At 37.0% G+C, this 23,788-nt stretch overlaps 1 protein-coding gene across 4 annotated transcripts in view; it reads left to right on the plus strand.

Moving 5' to 3' along the window:
• Positions 1–23,788, plus strand: part of RHOBTB1 (Rho related BTB domain containing 1) — a 53,284-nt gene that overhangs the window by 20,287 nt on the left and 9,209 nt on the right. For 2 of the 4 annotated variants that reach the window (XM_061374045.1, XM_061374046.1), the window contains 5 exons: positions 7,003–7,204; positions 7,569–7,672; positions 19,434–19,619; positions 21,335–22,302; positions 22,730–22,848. In XM_061374045.1, the coding sequence (XP_061230029.1) occupies positions 7,013–7,204; positions 7,569–7,672; positions 19,434–19,619; positions 21,335–22,302; positions 22,730–22,848 (1,569 nt within the window). In that variant the 5' untranslated portion in view covers positions 7,003–7,012. Of the gene's footprint in view, positions 1–6,915; positions 7,205–7,568; positions 7,673–12,412; positions 12,474–19,433; positions 19,620–21,334; positions 22,303–22,729; positions 22,849–23,788 lie in introns of those variants that run through there. The other 2 variants (XM_061374048.1, XM_061374049.1) reach the window with 2 other exon arrangements.

Below are 23,788 nucleotides of genomic sequence, written 5' to 3' on the forward strand. Positions count from 1 at the left end.
TGCAAGGTGTGTTACAGGTCAAAATAATATGTAAGCTGCTCAGTGTAATCAGCTTGTTGATTTTTGCCCTCCAGGTCTTCCAGAACTTGTCAGAAAATTGACATAGCTCAAGTCTAATGCTGAGATTCGCATTTGGATCTCTGATAGACTGTAAGTGTGTATAGCAGGTACTTGTGGACTGCACTTTTTCAAGAGGCTCAAGAGAACCACTTATTGTACCTAAAATCAGATATTTCTTGCTCAGCTGTTGAGCTTCAGGACAGTCTGTTTTATACAGTAAAGAAGAATTTGTCTTTTGTTACTATATCTGATTTTTGGTCATCTGAGGAAGTACTCACTTTTACTGATCAAAAGGTGTTGTGTCATCACAGATGTAGGTCAGGCTTGACAGAGTTGTAATAACTAGCATTCAGAAACAAATCTGGAGTCAAGCATGCTGAGAAAAAGCAGACTGACTGGCTTCTGATGCTACAAGCCATGAGTTATTACACCTCTACAGTTTCTACAAAGGTTGTGGTGGTGATCTGACTGGGAAATTTTCTACGTAAATATAGAAACACGTGTTTTGTCTTCAACTTTCCTTCTTCCTTAGAGGCTGCTTCTTTCACTTCTGTGTGTGGCCATGGTCAAGTTTTTGCTCCCTTTCAAATTTGAGGGATAGAGCAGGGATCAAGGCAGCTGAAAGAAGACTTCTCAGAACTTCTTTCTTCCAGCAAATCATGGAAAGTGAAGGGTAGCATCCAGGATTAGATCTGATGCCTGTTGGCCAAAAGCTGCTATGAAAGAAGACGGTTCAGGCAAGCAAACAGGAGTCTGTCTTGATAGCAGCCTCAGTAATTACCTTCTTCAACTGTATCTAATTTTGGCTGTGTTCTGTGAGGTTTATTTCTTTGTTGATACTGACCATAAATTGAAATGCCTCAACTATCCTAGAACAGCTGAAAAAGGGAAGAACCCTTGTGAGAGATAAAGGTGTTCCTGCTGACCTGCACTCTCCTTTTGTGCGCAACAACAGCCAGGGTTATATCATCATACAATGAAGCAACATTTCAGCCAGCTACCCTTCTCTTTCTACCCATGGCAGATCCAAGGCTCTCACATTTGAGATTAGGTTAACTTTAGAATACAAGAGCTTTTCTCTATTTTCTCAATTCTCAATCACTGTTACTGTCTTCTGTCAATGGGCCAGGTAGGACAAGTAGTTCATAAATTGCAGTTAATCTTGAAGTTCCTCCTCCTGAGTCAGTCTCTTCCTTTACAGTCTTTCCATGTAAACTGCCAGAACTTTAAATAATAACAAGAGGGCAATGCCTCTTTATCCTGGTTGGGAATCCAGCCTGATACGTATCATGCCCACCTTTGTCCCCTGATGACCTAGTGATCTAATCCCACCTTGACTCTTATTACCCTTTGTCATCAGCTAGTGCTTTAGCTAGCCCTTAACCTTTCACCATGTTGAGCTGTCTGTGAATTCTATGCTTTTGCACAAATGAACAGTAAGTCCTTCTGTTTTCTCCCCTGGCATAGATATGTTAATCTGTTAAGACTGTGAAACATGGCAGGTTATATATTGAGAATAAACATTTTATACGCTTGTTCTGGCTCGTGTGTATTTTGATCCTTGCCAGCATGCTGGTGCCTTAGGATTCTGGAGTGTAAAGTAGTGACTTCAGTGCCTGAAGAACTGGCATTCTGCATCTCCTTTTTGTTTCCATGGTTGCAAGCAGTAATTTTGCAACTTGGGGATGGAGGTAAGAGCATTGCATTGTCTTGTAGATTTTTGTTGTACTCCTTTTGAAATGTAATTGTGTAATGGCTCTCTGAAAGAGTCACTCCAAAACTATACTCAAAAATACATCTCCAAAATAGATTGAAAGATGGGAGTACCTACAAATGCTCTTTCATATAGTTTCAAAAGATTGTGGTTTTCAGGGGTAAATGTCGATGGTTTTACTACCTTACTGATGAGCTCATTTTTTCAAATCATTTCCACTCACACCATTCATATGAAATGGTGGTAGATTCCTGTGTCTGTGTCCATTAGATTCCTCCAATAAAATTGTGACTTCATAATTGTCAGGTCAGCATGTTGTTTGAATGACTTCCTGATTTGTATGTTTGGCCAAATTATTTGAGACAGGTTGGAATTATTAAAACTACTGAGCTGGCAAGTTTCCTAGGTGCTGTCACTGAACCTTCAGCTGAAAGGTTTGCTCTTAACACAAGAACTAAGTAACATGATTACTTGTTTTTATGCTAAGACGTGCTATCTCAGTCTTACAAGACATAAGTATTGAGCTAAGAGGTAAACGCCTGCAGGATCACTCTGTAATCACTGATTAATGTAGATACTTACTGCTTTGTGGTGTTTTGCTGAAGAGAAAAGGGTTGATAATTAGCTACCTGCCTTTGAAAAAATCTTGGTATTGTTTTGTATATGATTTAAATATTTAGACATTTCAGGATGGGCTGTGATCCATGAGTGGATTCCTGATCCTGCACAGGGAAGTCACTGTCGGGTTTGGATCTTCATCTACTTTCTTTCCAGCAAAGTGCAATTATAGCTTTGAATATATTAAAATTAATTCTCAAAAGAAGACAAGCTCATGGTTAGGATCTGGTTATTTTTTGTGTATAAATACGCCTATATTAATACAGAGAGAAAGAGGTTGTATGTGTCTGTTGTGTTCAATCTGTGTACCAGTGGACTAGATGATCAAGTGATATGCTTCATCTACAGATTATCTAAAAAGGCGGTGTTTCATTTCTGAGGCTGTCTAGCCAGAGGGATCTGCATGCTATGGCAACCACAACTGTTTTTAAGTGATAATAGTAACAACTCATTCAGCAGTGAGGTAAACTACACAGAAAAAGAAAAAAAATAAAAGAACAAGCACCCTACAGCAATTTGAGGTGAAGCAACAGAGAAAGGAATCAGTGTCTGTAACCATCTGCAAGCCATGGCTCAGAACAGTAACCTTATACTTCTTTGGAAATAAATCAGCTTTATTTAGAATAGTTCTTTTGTGCTAATCAATTTAATTAATTAAATGGCTCTATCTTAGATCTTGAGTTTATTCACATCTCCTCATTTCTGTTGCCTCTGTCTCCTCTTTGTCTGCAAACAATCACAGGTGACAATCTGAAAATAGAAACATCCTAAGAGATTTTTGAGATCCTGTGTTATTCTTGAGGGTATCTTTTTTCATTTCTGTCTATCTGCTCATCTTTCTTTATAACTGGATTAAGCAGCTGAATCTTTAACTGCTTTCTTTTGGGACCTGCCATATTTGATCAAAGGTTTCTTGATGCTCGTCATTTGATAGCCTTTCTGTCTTTCTGTGGCTTTTTTGGCAGTGTCCTTTCTGAGACTGGTCACACTTCCAGTAACTTTCCTCTTACTTTAACCTATTTTGTTTTCTTGGTAAACTAAACTAATGCAGGCTATAGGTTGGTTTTAGCAAGTTTTTCACTGGTCTTGGAATTTTATGCTGGTTGGTTTTTTGTTTGTTTGTTTGTTTGTTTGTTTTTTATTAAGCTCCATATAAGCTCATTTGCTCTTGTCTAACCAGTTTTGTTTCAGTTCCAGTTGGTCTTCCCAGCTGTTACCAGTCTTTCAGAGCTCAAATCTAGATTTCTTTTTTCATTTAAGTTTTGTAAATAATGTTTAGCATTTTTAATCAGTCTGATTATATAATAGGTTTAGCACAAGGTTAACTTAGAGGCTACCTTAAAAAAAACCCCAACTGACTGTGGCTGTATTTTTAAGGTCTTGTACAAATTCCTGGCTTTAATCATTCCAGTAGTCGGAAAGCTTCTGACTACATCTGTAAGCAGTTAGTCCACATGTTTTGCTAATTGTTTATACTGTAATTTGTTGTTAGCATCTGTTTTTATTTGAGGTGTCGAAATAGCTGTCCAGGCTTCTGTCTGGGAGCCTCTTTAGGAGCTATTGCTGTTTTAATCACTTCCTGAAAACTAGTGAAAAGTATTAAAATTCTTGCATTTTTAATAAATAGATACTCTGTATATACTAGTGTGGATTTAGGAGTTCCCTTAACGTTGTCTTAAATCTCTACTTTTGTTTTTATTCCCAGTTTATTTTGATCTCTGTCCTGTGCAGTATTGAGTCATGCTAAAAATACCTTCATTAGACTGCCATTGATATAGAACAGGGCATTCAAGCATGTTGTGTCTGAGTTCTATGATAACTTTGCGTTAATTTAGTAAGTATATAGGAAATTTAAAACAAAAATAAAATTAAATTATATTTTGATGTGTTCCTTTCCAGGATTCTCAAATAATTACATTGATTTTGCTTGTTACTTTTATTTGGATTTTCCTATTAATTTTTAACTCACTTTGTTATCCTCTTGGAAATTATTTTAAAATTCCAGACTCTTTACTTAATACATATTTTGTGACTGACTGAACTGCATTTTTGCCAGAACTACCACTTAAGAACTTTTGAAGAATTTTTAAATCAGATTGTTATTTAAAACCTCAGCTAATCTTTGTAACAGCATTTTAATGAAATATTGGGTTGGAGGAAAAATCGGTTTGCCATCTCTCTGCTTGATAGTTTAAAACCAGCCAGACACACAGACTAGCCACACTCCTTCATTTTGTTTTCCAGCCTTGTAAATATTTCCACATTCCATCTGTGATGTCTAGCCCATGCATGAATAAAATATGAAGTAATTTAATAACACATATTATGTGAGGGGGTGCTGTTTATTCTCAGACTTGAAATGAGACATTTTTAAATCACACACTGAAACCTCTTGCATTTTTCTTACTTATTCAGGGGCCTTTGTCTTTGAGTCTGTGGTGTACAAATATGTTTCATTCTCTTTAATGTGGAAAAAAGGTATTGTTTTTGTACTTTATTTATATCTTGTATTCTTGGAAAGAATGTGAAGGAGAAAAGAGGAGTTAGCTCTCACTTTTTTTCTTGTATTTGGACTAATGGAGACAATGATACAAAACCCATGGGCCATTCCAAGAGGTATTAGCCTCATAGGAGCTTGCATCCAACAAGTAGCTGAGGTTGGATTGCAGAAAGGTAACTGAAAGTCTCTGTAGTCCTTTACTTCAAGACTAGTAACCTTTCAGAGTGCAGGTTACAACTCAGATGAAGGGATAACAGCAATATCTTATTAGCTTTGTTTCCTTATCAGCTAAAACCTCTGTGCCAGGTGATATCACAAGGCCATGAGGGTTTACATTGCAGTATATACTCACATGTATGTTTGAAGCTATGTTATTTGCTCTGCATTTGACAAATTGCAGAGCTCCAGTTGTGCAACCATGTACTTGTGCCAGGATGAAGTTCTGGGCCTGTGTTTCAGTTTAGTATAGGACAACTCTCTAAATATATTCTTACATGCTGGTCTGTGCTGTAGCTTTTCCATAAGCATCCAATGTCTGTGAAAACATCAGTGTAACACAGTAGTGGCATAAACTCACCCAGGCACCTTGCTGTCTGTGTGGTCTCTACTTCCTCCCATTCACAAGTAAATAAAGATTGTAACTATACCTTAGCCATGATAGCTATTAGCATGCAATCTGTGTTCACAATTTTAGATAAATGGGTAGCATTTAGTTCTAACACTGACTTTTGTTTCACTTTAAATAGTGACAGAATACAGTTAAAATTAGTGTTTGGCTAGTCATTACTAAGCATGCTTTTTCTTGAATCATAACATAGTGCCTCTGACAGTGAAAAATGGACAGGAGAACAGTTTGTATCTATTATTTTAAACAGCGTGACACTTAACATATATTCTATATTTATGTGCAAATGAGATGTGAATATTAAAGAAGGTATTAAAACAAATAACTTGGCTTCTTTACTTGTAGGGCTTTACTCTCAGGAAAAAGGACACCATCATTCCAGATGATGACCTGTGGTTTGTTGATTAGAGTGCTGTAGATTTCCTTCCTGAAATAATTATGAGGCAAGCCTTCTTGAGCATGTTTGTACTTTTCATTTTTCCCTTTTCTCCCTCCTTGATTATACTTTTCTGTCAGAGACCAGATTGCTCAGCAGACTACTAGACATTTGAAAATCAAAATCAGATATATCAAACTATGATCCTGCATTACTTTATATGAAAATACCACATTCCTTTATATGAAAATGACATACTGCAGTAAACTTAGCAGGACTTACTTTTAGTTTTTCAAATATCAATATTTTCTAGCTTATATTCGTACCCAGGCATTTGTTCAATATGTTGCCATAGAATATTTAAGTAAATATTTTCAATAATAACTTTCCATGAAGGTAGTGTCTTCAAAAATCTCTTCATTTTCCATTGTCAAGTGAAAAATAATTTGTGGGTATAGGTAAGTATATTTGCAAGCCCCTGCTGGGCTGTTAGGTTTCATTTTAGTACATGATTTGTACACACTTTTCCTTGGAAAATTTGGAGTGTGTGATACATGAAGGATATAATGGAAGTTGTGTTTTATGGAAAACAGAGTCTCTGGAATCATCTACAGCTCAGTTTTATTTTATGCATATAACTAAAACCATCTGTGTGACTTGCTGTTAGTAGTATTGTTTGGACAGCCCTAAATCAAATCCTGAATGAGCAAGGTATGGAAGGCAGGTTTATACTGGTATCCTTCAGGTTAAACCCACTGAAGTCCAGTCTTTTTTCTGTCTTGGTATAACAAGTATTAGCAAGAGGTAAGTTTGTGCTAGCTGTCCTTGTTTCACCAAGATCTATCTTCTGCAAACAGGCCTGTGTTTACAGAAACCAAAGTGAAAATAGCATGTGAACAGCATAAACAGACCACGGTCAAAATAGTTGTACATTTGCATAACTGTGTGGTATTTAAAGCAACCACTAGCTTGCTTTGGTACAGTTTACTACTAGCTTTTCCTTAAGAGTTTGTCCTCTTCAGGCATCTCTCAAGAAGTGGAAGGGTCTGATTCTAAATAGCATCGGTTTTACACAGCAGTAGAAAACAAGTTTAACTGTCTTGTTACAGTTTTTGATAAATGGACATTGACATGGACTACGAAAGACCCAACGTTGAAACTATCAAGTGTGTGGTGGTTGGAGATAATGCAGTGGGAAAGACTCGTCTAATTTGTGCAAGAGCATGCAATACAACCTTGACTCAGTATCAGCTGCTGGCAACTCACGTACCAACTGTCTGGGCCATTGATCAGTATCGTGTCTGCCAAGAGGTAAGGACTGCAGGTGTACAAAATATGGAGCACATGCTGTGAGGTTGTACTATTATTTATTGGCCAGACTGCCTTTGTCAGGATGCAGCAATGAACTCACAAGTATTTTATGCGCAGTCTCTACTGCAGCCATGGTCTGATATGCATCTCCCCACGTCTCTCATTCCAAAGTAACTTTTTTTTTATCAAACCTATTTTTAGGAAGATGCATATTCTGCCTGTTTTATAAAATTAAAAACCATATGTGGTAGACATATATGTGATAGACTCTTGGTCTAATATGCTTTGAATTTTCTTACAGAACAAATTAGAAATTTACTTGTTTCATGGAGGGAAAGAGAATGTTATATGTGTTCTGTTCTAGGTCCTAGAACGCTCAAGAGATGTTGTGGATGAAGTGAGTGTTTCTCTCAGGCTATGGGATACATTTGGGGACCACCACAAAGACAGGCGCTTTGCTTATGGAAGGTAAATTGATCCAAGCAAAATCTTAAGTAGTACTTGTAGTAAAATTTTAGGGCTGAAAAAAATTACAAATCTTAATTTTGAAAAGCAAGGACTTAAAAACAATCAAGGGTATTCATATTCCTGCCTGCTGCAAAGAGGATTATCTGCTGCAAGGATTAAAAAGATATAAATATTTAAAAGGCAGCATAGTTTTACTACACTACATTTCCTTGAACAGCCTGCTAAGCTCTGCCAACAACGGTTGTCCTGTTTCAAATTTTAAAGAACATTCCCCAAAATAAGACTGTAGTTTTATAAAATTAAACATCAGCATTCCCAGCCTGTATAAGCAGTGTATGATAATAGTTGCCCAATAAGCAACTACAAGGAGAGATCTTGGGAAACATCACTCTTACTCAAATATTTATTTTATTAAAACCTGTAATGTTGAATGGGCAGCTAACCCCTTGAGACCAGAGCCAATTTCATGAAAAGTGGTGCTTTTCTGTATTTCTTAGTTAAAGCTGAGGAAAGAAGTTTTTTTCTTCTATAAATATCAAGTGTCTGCCAGTGAATAGATTAACCCTGGAAATTAAAAAAAAAAAAAAGTAACCTAGATCTTTCCAGTATGTATAACTGCTGCATAGTTTCAACAAGAACTGAAGCCAGTGATAGTCTTTCTGTTTTGTTTAATGGTAATTAGATCTAGCCTTGTGGAAGTACAGACAGCAGAACAGCTTTGTGGTGGGCATTTGAATGCATATATCATGTGAGCAGATTAGCTGCATTGGGCAAATACTGAGTTGAGGATGGTTTTTGGTCAGATATTTTCGTAACTGACATTTGAGTGAGGTCTTGATCCTCACGCTTTTTTTTTTTTTACCTTCTTGAACTTTTTTTATATCCTCTTATCTGCTTCAGTCTCTGCAGCTAATCAAATTTCTGTAGACCTTTGTGTCCAGCTGGATAAAAAGTTTGGATTTTTTTTTTTTTTCCATCTGGGAGTGCCCATTGTAGGGTGTCTGTCTAAGCTTTGCATTCCATGCTGCCGAAATGTACCATCTTACTCTTTTCCTTCGCTCTGTACTACCTGATGAAACAAGTGACTTGGAGTGATGCCAGTCTTTTCTATTCTCTACCCCCTAGAACCACTGGAGAGGGTTCTGTTGGTTGAACCCAATGGTTAAATTTTCACACTGCACAACTCTGTATGGCAAACCCTCCTTTGTAGCACAGCTTTGTGCTAGTTTGTTTTCACAGCGTCACGAATTACCTTGACTTTTGTATCAGAAGCTATAGCAACATGTGGGTATACAACCTGTACCATTTCTAAATCAGCTTTGAGAGTGAGGAAAGTTACTGACTTTAAGGTAATATTTGCCTTAATGTTTAGGGCTACCTTAGTATGTGAATAGGTACTCTTTAACCTTTAGGCAGAGTATGAACCCTACTTTGATAAAAACAGACATACCTTAATGTTTTCACTAACTGTTCCTCTGTGATATGGCTTCCTGATAATTCTGCAACAGATACTGTGTCACTGAGAAGATTACTAGAGATTAGGAGGGCAAAATCAGGCATGTTTTGAACTCTGATCCCACGTTTACTGGTAGGATAGTAGAGGGGGGAAACAACATACTTAGATTCTAATCCTGCAAATGCCAAGGAGAACGTGTATAACTTGAGATCTTGTGGGATTAAGCATGTGAACACAGTGATTCACCTGTGATATTAGCAGAACTGAGCCTCTGTAACATAAGGTTTGCTATACCTTGATTAACTTAAAAAGGCTGTTCTGGATACCTGCTGTTGTGTTTTTCTGAAGTCTATTAATGAAGAAAGTAACTGAAATTCTAAAGGCACTAGTTTATAGATAGAAATATAGTTGTAAAGTTTACTAGTTGTAAAGCATCGTTTAGGTACTTTATTGTTTTGAAAGGTATCAGTGTTTCAGTTAAAAGTGACTGTTTAGGGGTTTTTTTAGCATATAAAAAGATATTTCCAATTTTGAATGTTCACATTTATAGGAATTCATTTTAAATCACTTCTGTACATTGAAATACAGTCTACTCATAGCTGAGTCAGATCTTGCAGTATAGTGGAAGGCACATTTTATACCAAACTGCTCAAGGCTACACCTGCATGTGCCCCACACTTCCAATTATCTGAAGGATCATATAGTAATATAACCCTTTGGTTCTCTTCAAAATTTTTTATGCATATGTGCTTGTGTGCAGGGGAAGGTTTATTTCAGCCAAACATTCAGCCAGGACTTCTAATTGTCCCAAACTTGATGTAACAAGAACCCGCAGGTCATTAATTCACCTGCTGCTCATTGGAAAAGATGTTCCACGCACTTTCAGAAAATGGTTCATAAATTGATTATGCTATAGATGACAGGGTGAACAGCTAATAAGACTTGCAGCAACGATAAATCCTTCTTAATTCTTTATTTTTCACAGAAACTTGAAAGGATGACAAACGAAATGTGCTTTCCACTATTTTTGTGACAGAAAGAGAGAAACATTCGAATGCCACTGAGGATGGAATAGTTAATGTTTCTGCTGCCATTCTTTAAAATGGGACTATAGAAAGAGAGATCCAGCCTGCATTCTACAGTCTGGTGTTTAGTTTAATAATAACAATCCTCTGAGAGCTTTGGGAAATGGCTTCTGACAGCTTAACGGAGGGAGAGGGATGTGGCTGGAAGAAATCGTGGAAATACTTGTTGCAGTTTTGTAGCATATGTTTTGGGTTGTTGTTTTGTTGTGGGTGGGTTTTTTTACCCTCAAACTAAAGCATGTGTGTTAGTTTGGAAGTTTCCTGTTCAGTTCCACTTAGGCACTATGTGATGCCAAACAGTCATTTGTTCATATTGTCTCACAAGGTTTCATCTGAGGCAAAATCACTCCAAAGCACTGTAAAATGACAATGTCTTTGTTGTGATTGGCCTACTGATTTCATCTCCTGGTCACCTCTTTGTTTAATAACAATCTAGTCTCAGTGCTATTGTATTCCGTGAGCCTGCAAATTAAGTGGAAGCTTCATATAAAGCTCGAGTTGTTATTCCATACTAGTTTCTCTGGGAGGCACTAAATTGCATGTGTAAAGACATGAAAAGATTTTAATTTATGTTTCAACTTGTCAGAGTTTACTATGCTCTATCCTCCTGTCCAATCTGATTTTGAATGAGAGCGCCAGCATACTGTGTTCAAACTAATTCTAAAAGCAAAATGGAAAAAAGACTGGCTTTCACTTTTTTTGTTTTGCATCTTTTTTCTTTTTTTTTCAGGTGAACATGTTTGACTACAATTTGACTAATATCCTGTGTATCCTGGTTTTTTATACATGCAGCTCTAGTATGTGTAAACATGAGTACAAATCTGCAAGGAGTTAATTCAGTCCCAATCAAATATTTATTCTCAATAGCAAGGATGTGGTTTGTCAGCTAATTCAGCCAGCGTGATTTATTTACTTGCAACTTCAATATGAGCTGTAGACCAAACAAAATCTGTTCATACAGCATGGACAGAAAACAGCTTTTTCCTCGTGACTTACAAATCTGAATGAGCCTTGATGTGAGACTGCTGACAGAGCCTTTTAAAATATGTTTAGAGCATTTCCTCTATTGTGAATGGATTTCATAAGCCTTGTGGGTATTGTATGTACATGGAGGAGCACATGCATTCATCTTTTTCTGTGTGATTACAATTCCTTTAACCAGTTACTTCAGTGTAATTGAATCCATAGAAATAGACCTTCTAAATGCTACTAAAAAAGGTCAATGAGAATAGGAGTTTATCACTGATGTTTGAAGACTTCCACCATTCTCTTTATGGCTGTTTCATTTTCTGTTTCTTTTTACTAGAGGACAATGATAATATTTCTGTTAAACAGACAAAACAAACATGTAGCTTTTATGTAAAATTGTGTTTACATTCAGCAAATCCAGTGAGATTTGGGTGAGCTGTATGTCTTTGCAGATTTAGTTGGTTTGCCTTTAGTTAAATCAGTGCCTTCTGTCACTCCCTGCCTGTGCCTAGGCTGAGAATCATCCAGCAGCTCCTTTTTTCAGAAAAGGTCCAAGGTTTCAGAAGTGCTTTGAATAAAAGCCCATATTTTTCCCCACAGTCTTGCTATCCCTGTTTTATGTTACAATAATTCTCTGTCTTTCACATGCCTTACCAGCCATTTAGTGGTGTGCGTTGGAGGGAATCATCAGAGCTATGGCTTCACAGCAGTAGCACTTAACAGACACAAGAGAGTCCTTTCCTTTGTTAGCAAAGAGTCAGTTGATGAGGAATCTAGTTGTTTCCAGATGTCTCTACCTTGGCTGCTTCCTTTTTATATGCTTTGCTGAAACAAAAAGCAATATGCAGTATCGTTGAATCATCTTCAAATACAAAATTCGTGAGCCTTCCCATCTACTTTACAGTGGTTTATAAGCTACGCAGATTCTTCATGAAGAAATCCTGAAGAACTCCTGTAAAAACCTTTTTTTTTTTATTTGTTATGATTTTTTCTCTTTTGAGTTTGACTCGGATCAGCCCCAAGAAAGACTACAATGATCAGAGAGCATCACAGAGAGATAGCTTTCTTCATAATTTTATTCTGATGTGGTGTGTGTATGCACTAGGGTTTTTTTTTTGTTCTTTCATTAGCTACATTAATGTTTGAGGCTTTTTCAGTCAGTTTATGGAAAGTATATGGTTTATATACTTAAGCTGCTGAAATCTTATCTACATCCCACCATAGTTTCAGGTTGTGAGTAGAAAGAGGTTGCTATGGAATTGCTGTTTGGAGTTCTCCCTTCCTCTAAAAGGTATGTGCCAAACAAGTGTTGGTGCAGTCTGAGCCTTGACTTGATGCATATCTATTTGTACTAGAAAGAGCTGTAATGCTTTGAGCCTTCACTGACTGGAGAGAAAAAAAGAACATATCAAATGTTATTTGTGGTATTACATCATTTTCCATTTTTCCTTGCTCTTCTAAGTTAGTGGCGAAGTGGCTGAGTAGAAGGAGGGAGTTGGGTTCTATATTAAAAGGCTAAAAGGCAACATAGAAATCTTTTGGAAACACTAAACCTGTGAAGTGACTTTCCATCAAAGTCTCGATCTTAGTGAATTATTTCCTTGTGAATAGATGCTAGGTAGATTTCGTGAGTCATTTTCTACTCCAAGGATCTCAGTATTTCAGTCTGGATTTCCTCATATGTATGTCAGAATATGGAAACCACTCTGCACAGCCAGATATAGCTGTTAAAAACTGTTATCAATAGCTTTGTGACAGCAACTTTCCAGTTAAAATTTCTTGACCATTTTTCTTGCTGTTTGTTGTTTGGAATGTGGTTTTTTTTGGTTTGGTTGGGTTTTGTTGTGTTTTGTGGTTTTTTTTAACAAAAAGAGGAAGAGGCAGCTGGTTTTGGTGCTAGCCTACAGCAAGCAAGAAATATGAAAATCCATATTTTCTGCCCAGAGAAAGAGATGCATCTAGCATCTGTTAATGTTTTCATGTATTCTGCGGCTTCAGATATCAGTCTTATACTGGATGCAAACCAAACCCTATCATTTCTCCTTCTCTGGATTTTTACCTCATTTTTTGTCTTGTGTCTGGCTTGCTAGCTCTGTGTTCTTCATCAAAACTTACAGAGTCATGCTTTTACTGAATTCTGGGACCTGACTTTGGATCTTCCTTTATCTTTTTTTTTTTTCCATCCTTACATCCCTCCCTACCCTGAAATAGTTTGGTGGTTTTGTTTTTCCTTTTTCCAAACATGATGCTTGAAATGATGATTTAACTAGAGCTGTTCTTACTTCTTTTAACTCAGTATAATTTTCTGATTTATCATTGATCATAGAGGGTGGGGCTGGCAGTAGAGGAAGGGTTCATTTCTTCCTGTGTTTGTTTTTCAGTATCTTTGAATGTTAGTTCATTCTCTGTAGTGAGATAACATGTAGTTCTCATCTGTAAGCTGCCCTCTTACAGTAACAGAAAATAAGCTCTAAAAGCCCACCTTTCCCTTTTTCTGGTTTCTCCATTGTTTTATGAATTTATTTCACATTATTTTATTTTTCTGACTGCTGTCTGGAATCAGCAGGCAGCTGATAATGTCTTGCAAAAACATTTTTTGCTATAATCTTGTCAGTCCCTTTGTATGATATAGTGAGTTTTGGTGTTCTTCCTGGGTTGGTGTGTTCCAGCTAGCCCTGTACCTTCTCTTTCTCTATCATTTTCTTTTATCCTTCTTCATTGATTTGGTGTTCAGGCTTTCTGTGTTACTTTTATAAACCCTTGCTTTGCATGTTGTATGCAGAATATTTCAATATTTCATCCTCAATTAACGATCTCTAGAATTCTGTTTATCATAGCATTTTTATTCCTGTGTTAGAAATGCAGTAATTGAGATCTCTTCTCCAGGGAAGAGAGAAAGGCATGTTGGTATGTTATGGTGGATATGTTTACTGCAAACATACCTGAATCCAAAGAGAGTTTTATTGAGTCTACTGGTAAGATTTGGCCCAGAATCGTGCATGGTACCTTGCAGCAGCCTGTTTCAGCTGCAGGGTTCTAATTAGCACTAAGATGGAATTTCTGCATATGTAAATGCTGAACCAGAATTACGGTGAATTCACTTCTTAGAGCCAGCAATAAAATGAACCAGATTCCAAGAATGTGTAAGAAGTCTTTAAATTATTAAAAAAAAAAAAAAAATCCTCTTGTTATGTTTTTCCACAGGACCTCACCATTCTTTTTAGCCCTATTTCTGGTCAGGTATTTGTACAGTAAGAGTAGCTCTTACAAGTTTCTGCAATGGAAAATAAGATATTTTAATCATCCTTTGTGATATCAAAACACTTTTTATAATTGTCTGTAAATCCACCACTGGTTTCCCATGAGTACCTCAAAGGAAATAGAAGAGATTTTAAAATGTTTAACATTTAAGAATGATGTGTTGTTTGTAAAGGATGCTTGGGAAAACTCCACTTTTGAAGCACAATCTTGAAATAAGAAATTTTCTAAAGGTATCCTTGTCTTCTTTCTGTTACTGTTTCCTACTAAAAATGATGTTACAGAAATTATAGAAATGGATCTGCATGCTACTCACTACAAAATCTGAATATATTTCAGGGCATTTTGACAGCTTCGCACATTACACCAGTGCTTAAGAAGCTTCACAGCTGTTGGTAAAGTATAGAACTAACTGATTCTCCTGCTCACATCCAGGGCACTGCATGGTCTTGCCCTGCCTTACCTGGGTATCTTCAGTTCTTCACATGCCAGGCACTCCCTGCATTTATTTTACTTAGCCTCTCATCCGTTTTGAGTGTGTGTGCATAAGTCTTGTGTCTTCAGGTCACTTTGTTATGCTCACCCATCACTTAATGAATTTCTTCTCATTTCATGTGATGGCTGCAACTGCATTTACTAAAAACTGAGCCCACTAAAAACATTATCAGCCTTGCTTATCTGCACACTTTTTTTTTTTTTTGGCTCAGTGAGATACATGCATGATAAATTTCATACAAGTGAGTGAATCTCTTCAAAATATATCTGGATTGGCATGGAGATGTAGCAGGATTTTGTTCAGCCATAAGTAAAAGTCTCAGTTTAATTCTTTGATGTCCTGCTGCTACCTGAACCTACTGTGCTTGGGAACTTGGGGATGGTGTTTGCATTCAGGCTGCTGCCCTACACAATCTTTCCTTTCAGGTGGTTGAAGCACTATGCAAAGTGAACACTATAGAGCTCTTCTCAAATTCTGGTATCAAATGGGCTAAGTTCAGCTGTGATGAAGGTCTCTGAGGAATCTTGGGAAAATTATGGGAAGTGTGTAGGGAAAAAATGAAGGCAGGAACAAAAGCTAAACAACTTTTTATTGATAAATGTCTAAGGATTAGCTGTTCTGGTAAAATAAAGAGTCTAACAATTAGGATGCTCCTCTACCAAATCATTTGGTCTGTAGAATTCAAATAGAGTCCCTTACTTTAACCTTGCTTCTCAGAGAAGGCTCGTATCTAAAAATAGGGAAAAATAAAGACTGTAATAGGAGAAATCCAGTGTTTGTTTATTGTGTCCCACATCCCCCCCCAAGTCTGTTCTTAAAGTTTGATTTTATTCAGTATGTGCAACAGATTTCTTGTCAGCAAAAATATAATTTGTTTATCCTTAAACTGATTCTGTCAGGTTTAACTCTTGGGTCTCGTTTAAGCTCTCCAAAACAAACTACTTGCTTTTTACTTGCTCTCTAGAAAGATGAGAAGATAGCATGGCGATACAGTTCAGTCTTCCTCCTTTTCCTCTTTCCCACTTCCTGCATTGAATTCCAGGTCACAGATGTCTTCACATACTGCATTCCTCTTTATTTCTTCTCCTTTCCAAACCCAACAGTATTATTCCATGACAGTATAGCAGATGATAGATACCCTTTACACATGACCAGCAATTCTTGCGTGCAGCAGTTTTTCCCAGTAACTTGTAAATTATAAAACTAGAGGGAACAAGATCTTCCTAGGCAATAGTGTATACATTTCAGAAGGCCTGTTTCTTTAATGAGACATAAACCTGTGTTACCATGTGCTGATTCCTGCCAGAGATTTGGTTGTCTGAAGGGTTTCTGTTTGTTCTTTGAAGTCTAAAAAGGGGAGTTTTGGTGATATTCAGAGGTTTCAAATAATAAGAGCAGAGGAGTCACAACTTCTGCTAAACCTATGCAAAGTAGAATGTAAGAAAAAATCAGTTATGAATTACCAAGATGTACCACTAAATCTACAAGACAATATGTTGAATATCCAAGCTGCCACTTCTCTTTGCTGAGTTATTTATAATACTTATCTTTGTTTCTTATGACACTTCAGTATCAAACATCAGTATTTGCAGTAAATGTAAACATACGCTTTTTCTTGCATTAAATAAAGGTGGATGCATATACTGCCTAATCTATGGCCCAGCTCAAGTGGATGGTGCTCTAGGAGGAATGTGATAGACACATTCTAAAGCACTTTTTGTTATTCAAATCTATGGAAATGTTTCTTGAATCATTCCTGAATTTTACTGGGAAATGGTTATGAAATTTCTTTTTAGAAAAAAAGTGGCTTGTATTTGTGAATATATTGCTGCAGAGGGAAAGACGAAAGCAGAAGTAAACCTGATTCATCCTTTCTCATTCTCCAAGTAATCAAACCACGCAAAAATGGCAATAAATTAGGGTTGTTTTTCTAAAAAGAAATCCTATCCTTTTATGTTGCCTGGGCATATTAAAATAACACTGGTAAAATTTTAATTTTGGGAAATATTAATGCATTATTTTAACCTGACAAGTTCTGGCTTTTATGAACGAATGTTAAACCAGACTTTATACTGAGGCTTTGGCAAGTTGTAAATGTGCTTTTGACATTAAAAGGAACTGTAGGTGTTTTAATTAAATTTTCCAAAGGATAGTTTTCCCCAGATGTTCACACTTCTATGTAGACAGTTAATCTTACTTATATATTGGTGTCTCCAGTTTGTACTAATATTGCAGATCATGCTTATGACTTGAATGAAAACTTCATCTATTATGTTAGGGTGGATGTATTTTGTGATCTAGCAGACCCACCTGTAGTGCTGGTTCAGCATGTGAACTCTGTCACTGCCCCCTGATTTCCCTCTTGTCCTGTTTATGGCACAGGGCCAATTATTTCTCTCTGTTCATATAGAACTCTAAGAATATTAATTTTATGAAGGAAGTCCAGGTTTTAACACAGGATAAATAATATGCAAGTCACATTTTTTACCCGTTTATTCTGTTTTCACTTCATTCAGAAGTGCAATCCTGTGTTTGTTGTGAGTTACGGGTAAAGAAACCAGCTTTCCCCAGCTCGTTTTTTTACTCAAATCAGATGTAATGAACTGCTCAAGAGCCACATGCAGCTCTGGCAAAAATGTGAGACTCCCTTGGCAAAGTCTGTAACACATGCAGAGCTGTGCTGAGACTAGTCTGCTGGATAGTCTGGACATGTCCTGTCCAAGGAAACATCATCACTGGCTCTTCTCAGGAGCTCAGATCTGGGGTCAGCATGGGTCAGCAGCAGCACTGTGGGGAAGCAGTTGTTGTCATCAGCCTGTAAAGTCCTGCTGGAGCTGTTTCCTTTTGGTCCTTTGACAGATGTGATGTGTGTCTTGTGGTTTATGGAGTCAGGAGGGTTGGATACTCGTGACTGCAATTACTTGGCTTAGGTATTAATTTCTGAAGGACACAAGACTGTCTCTCTAAGATGCTTAGTTATAGTTAGGACATGCCAGACAGCCAGCGCTTGCTGCTCCAGCAGTCCTGATGATCTTGAATAAACATCAGTGGACCAGATTATATGTGTAACACAATTTTTTTAATCTTACCTGTGCACTGATTTCTTCTCTCATGGAGCTAAGCAAATGTCTGCTGGGGCCTAGGTTTTACTGTTACGTGACCTTGAACAGAGCAAGTTTGAGCTTAAAGGGTGTTTGCCTCAGTAATGCAAAGACCAGTGTACTAGCTGCTTACCACTTTGCTATTTAGTAGATTGACTTTCCAGCTTGAAGAGGCCTTGTTTCTAGATACGACAGATATGTGGCAGTTTATCTAAGATGCAGACTTGGAGCAGGAGCATTCCTCTTGCATTAAATTTATGCTCACAGCAGTACCCATATTGTAGGCAGCTATCTTTAGAAACAAGCTTGCTGCATATATCTTTGCCCTCAGTGAAATGTAGAAAGTAGCAGTATTGAGGAGTGTTTCATTATTTAAAAGGTGAACGTTAAGATTCATTGCAGATGCTCTATACATTACACAAACTGCAGACACAACACATTTGTACTAAATTAAAGAATAATAGAAGTGAGATAGACATGGTATTGTCAAGTTTATCCTGCTGACAATTCTGTAGCAATAAGTTGCCCTCTCAAAATGTTCCTTCCCTTCAAATTTTTTGTTAAGAGTTCAATGTTTTTCTTCTTTCCCTTTTTTTCCCATGAGAGACTCAAGGCCTTGATAACTGCTTTGTGGCATCCCATCCCAGTTTATAATGAAATTGCCCCAAGTTAGGACTGCCCTGAGACAAGTATTGGAGCATTTCTCTGCCTTAAGGTGCTAGCTCTGACAAGGTGGAGGCTCAGTAGATGAACTGTCAACCTTAATCCTCATAATTTTAAAAGCAAATTTATTTAGTGGAATACTTACAAAAACACCCCCCCCCCCAAAAAAAAAAAAAAACAACCCAACCCAAACAAACAAAAAAAACAAAACCAACTTTAAAAGCCTATAAGTATTGTCATGCTTACTGTGATTTAAGTTAATGTCATATTCTACATTTGACTGACCTTATTTTCATCATAACATTAATTTTTTGCTTATATTGTAGAAGTGGTCATTCTGCTGTAATTTGCCCTTCTAACAGGTTATTTAGTAAAGATGCCAGAGAATTGCTGCACAATTGTTTCTTGAGCAATGGCAGCCTGTGAATAACTTTAGTGTAAAAGTAAAAAATGGAAAGCCCTGCTTCTCAGCACTATTCATACATCATCTCTCAGCATAGAGGGGCAGTGCTTCCTAGGTGTGGGGCTTTGTGCTCCTATGCTTTTGTGGTGAAATGTGTAGCTTCTGTCAGACCTCTTCACAGACAACATGTATTCTGATATCTGAGTTTCAGTGCATTTTTAAAAGTGTGGAGTGGAGTGGCTTTAAGCTGAAGTAATGCAAAGAGGTGAAGCTGCAGCAGAAAGCGTGTTTGTTGGGGTTTAATTTGATATTTCCTTGTTGTCCTTCTAGGTCTGATGTAGTTGTTCTGTGCTTTTCAATTGCTAATCCTAATTCCCTGAATCATGTGAAAACGATGTGGTATCAAGAAATCAAGCACTTCTGTCCTCGCACACCTGTCATTCTGGTGGGCTGCCAACTAGATCTCCGCTATGCAGATCTTGAGGCTGTTAACAGAGCCAGACGGCCTCTGGCAAGGTAAACTTTAAGCAAAAACATGAATGAAAATAATCTCCTTAGTAATCAGGTACAGTACTTTCAAAAGAGAAATGATAGAGTCTGATTTATGTTTTTTTTTTGTAAAATGAAAATATATGTGCTTTCCTATTTTTAATTCTGTTGTCTGAGTTGGTTAATTCTTTAACAGACAGTTATTGTAAGTTTCCCACAATGTTTTTGCACACTGGACATCTAAACTTGTTTTGGTGCCTGAGCACCACGATAATATAAAGATAATTGTGATTACGGGAGGTTTTCATGTATGTCTTTCTCCATCTGAACATTTGTATCATGTCCTACCCTGTTACTACTGTCGGGTACTGTTTTAAACTCACAGATTCTACTCATTTTTTCTTAGTACACAATATTTTTTATTTTGTAAATGTAGTCCTAGATCATAGCAGAAAATAAAGTGGTTGCAAATTAATTTTTTTAAAGTTCTGAGATTTAAAGAGGGTTTGGGGTCATTCTGGAGAAGTTTTGTTTTTCCCAGATTCAAAAGACAAGCATTCACATGTCTGGGCAAAACAGTCCCACAGTTACCTGCTCCCTTCTGATTTCCTCATTATATGTGAATTTGAATGAGACCAGATTAAGGGAAATAATATTCATGGTCATGTAATTAAAGGCTGTATTGTAACAAATTTCCATAAAGGGATTGAATTAATATTTCATGGGCTCTTAGAAAACTTTGCATTGAATTGGATTCAAATTCTTGACTCGGCAATATGATTTTCATAGGTTTGTGGGGTTTTTAAACATTTCTTCATTGTGTGGGTGGGTGGGCTTTTTGGTTGACTCTTTAAAAGGAAATGTTTTTCAGAACTTTTCTTTTACCCTAATCTTCCTTTCTGATTTCACCATTAAAAAAGTTTGAATCGGTAGTTTGCATGTCTAGCACACACTTCTGACACCTGAGCTGATTATTAGCCGGCGACTAAAGCAAGCTGTTGTCTGGAGTGTGTTAAGTCTGTGCCAGCTTCTGTCTGCCCAATATGGTATGCTCAGAGAACACACTCTTGGGTCATGTCTTCTGGTGAGATGATTTTTTTTGTTGGGAAAATGGATCCTAGCCCAGACTTTTTTCTGATTTATTTACCCTATGTCATGTGCTAGAGCTGCTCTGGAAATTCGTGTGTTCCCACATACTGCTTCTACAGCCAGAACAGGCCTATCTGTCGAAGTGTGTGTTCAGTTACACGTTTGTCATAGGCTACTGTGATCTGCTTAAAGAGCATGAGCTTGGGAGATATTTCTCATTTCATATTTAGCTGTATTTGTGGCATTTCTATGTCATGAGAATTTCCATTTGAGTTTAAATGATGGATATGAAGAAAGATGCTGACAGAATATCTGAGTAGAAAGTGATGGTAGGAGGTTTTTTAAATAATGAAAGTTCTCAAGTATCTTATAAACTTCTTTTACTGTAGATTTCATTTTAACAGAGAGGAGGCTTGCTTCATTTTGTGCAAATGTTCTCTACATATATTAAGTAGCATTGTAAAGACACCACCAAATTTCTTAAACAAATCACAAGTATATGCTAATCTTTGGTAAGGGATCTGTGGGCTTAATTTTATATTTTGTTTTATTTAAATGATGGCTATCTCAGAATTGGTGCTGAGACATTTTATAAAATTCCATCCTTTCTGTAGTAACTTTGTGATGATCGTTGTGGTCTTTTTTAACCATAGACCAATAAAAAGAGGAGACATTTTGCCACCGGAAAGAGGCAGAGAGGTTGCCAAGGAACTTGGTATACCCTACTATGAAACCAGTGTGTTTGACCAGTTTGGAATTAAAGATGTGTTTGACAATGCAATTAGAGCTGCCCTGATCTCCAGAAGACACCTGCAGTTCTGGAAATCTCATTTGAAGAAGGTCCAAAAACCTTTGCTTCAGGCTCCATTCCTACCTCCAAAAGCCCCTCCTCCGGTCATCAGAATTCCTGAGTGTCCTGTACCAAGCGTGAATGAAGCTGGATATTTATTGGACAGCCCACTGTGTGCGGATGTTATGTTTGTTCTTCAAGAGCAAGACTATATTTTTGCTCATAAGATTTACCTAGCTACCTCTTCTTCAAAGTTTTATGACCTTTTCTTAATGGAATGTGAAGAGAGTTCTGACTTAGATGAAATACAGTGTAATAGAGAAAATACAAATAAGGATGCTCGGGCAAGTCATCTTGAGACAAATGGTGACAGTGATGAGACATGCTTAAAACCTGCTGATATTAAAACTCCCTCACCAGAACATACTGACTCTTTAAACATGCTAGAACCACAACCTGGTGAAACAAATTCTGCAGCAAGATCTCTGTTATCCTGGGGTAAGGGGTTTGTTAGTATGCATAAGGAAATACAAGTAAATCCTGTCTCAAATAGGACATGTCCTGTAACAGTGGTAAAAATGGATTCCTCTGTGCAAGCCGGACCCTTCAAAACTGTTTTGCAGTTTTTATATACAGGGCAACTGGATGAAAATGAAAAAGACCTCACAAGACTGGCTCAGATTGCTGAAATCTTAGAAGTATTTGACTTGCGAATGATGGTGGAGAATATTATGAATAAAGAAGCCTTCATGAATCAAGAGATTACTAAAGCATTTCATCTCAGAAAAGCTAACCGGATAAAAGAGTGCCTTTGCAAAGGGACATTTTCTGGTAAGTAAATACATGCTTTAGCAGGAAAAACACTAATTCTTTTCTCATTCGAGTTACTGTCACTTCACAGACTTAAAAAACTGTGACAGCTTACATTGTTCTGAGAGGAGGGATGAGCCTATAATTACAGTGTTACTCAGGGCCAACTGTTCCAACCTGTGATTTTGCAGTTTAATTTCTTAAAATTTACACAAAACCTTTTAAATAGGTGACCCGATTTCCGAAGTGTTGAACATCCAATATCCCTCTTTGAAGTGAGGCTTTTTGTTTAACTATATAAAACACCAGAGTTATCTTTGGGGTGAGGGTCATGGGAAGTAAAAGAAGTCCTTGGTTAACAATGAGCAAGTTAAACATATATTGCTGAGACACGGTTTCACCTTAAGCACAGACTTGCAGCATGCCTGTTTCTTTGTTCCCATGACAGATGTAACATTTAAATTGGATGACGGAACCATAAATGCACACAAACCACTGCTGATCTGTAGCTGTGAATGGATGTCTGCTATGTTTGGAGGATCATTTATTGAAAGCTCCAATAGTGAGGTATTTGTCCATTTTTGTCCATTTTGCTTATAATGTCTGATGGATTTAGGGTGATGGAAACATCATTCTGTGTCTATTTGAAAGGTTGCAATAATCCCTGGAATGAATCTTTATTCTTCCCTTGCAGACCTGTGATGATTTTCTTCTTCAGAAGGCTAATGCCTTAAGGCTAATTTAATAATTAAGATGCCTAGGAAGATAACAGATATTCTGCAAGGCATGAGACTTCCTCCGGTGTGGAGCATGTGTTTAAACCTGAAATCATTTATAATACTAAATATGGCAAAAAAGGGAGAAACCAAGTATGATTTTTTTTTTTAATAGGTTATAAAGCTGTGTGAATATGTATTTATACAATCAGAAGCATTACAAAAAATTCTTGGGGCAGGGGGATTGATGAAAGAATTAAAGGGAAGAAAGGCTTAAATAACACAGTGTTAAAGAAGGAGCTGCCTTCACAGTATTTCAATAAAAACTAAGCTTAGATTCTCTAGTATATCAGCTTGTCCCCTTGAGTAAAGCAGATGTGAAATACAGTATAAAATAACTCAAAGCTTTGAATTAATATTTTGCAGCAGAAGCCTTGTATTTTCAGGTGCCCTTATGGTCTGTTTTTTGAATTCTAAACACTCTGCTTATATTTTTTTTGCTTGTGTCTTACCCATACCAAGGTTTTAATTTTTGTTTTGATTTTCTTGTTCCTCTCCATACTCATGGATCTTGCTCATATGTAGAGGATTTTTGTGTTTAATAGTCTGGAAGATTTCGTTCTACTTAGATTTTTCTTGCTTCTTCTAATGCAGCTGTAAACATAATTCCTTTCCCAGAGGCATGCTCAACAAGTGGTTCATTAAAAATACATAGCTTGATTCTAGTAAGCAACATTTGGCAATAAAGAATACTCATTTATTTTCTACCAGCCTATTTTTAATAATTAACT

Source organism: Neopsephotus bourkii, unplaced genomic scaffold (assembly GCF_033783945.1).
Source record: "Neopsephotus bourkii isolate Nb327-2 ecotype Australia unplaced genomic scaffold, CSIRO-AGI_Nbou_v1 NB_1634, whole genome shotgun sequence".
NCBI classification, from domain to species: Eukaryota; Metazoa; Chordata; class Aves; order Psittaciformes; family Psittacidae; genus Neopsephotus; species Neopsephotus bourkii.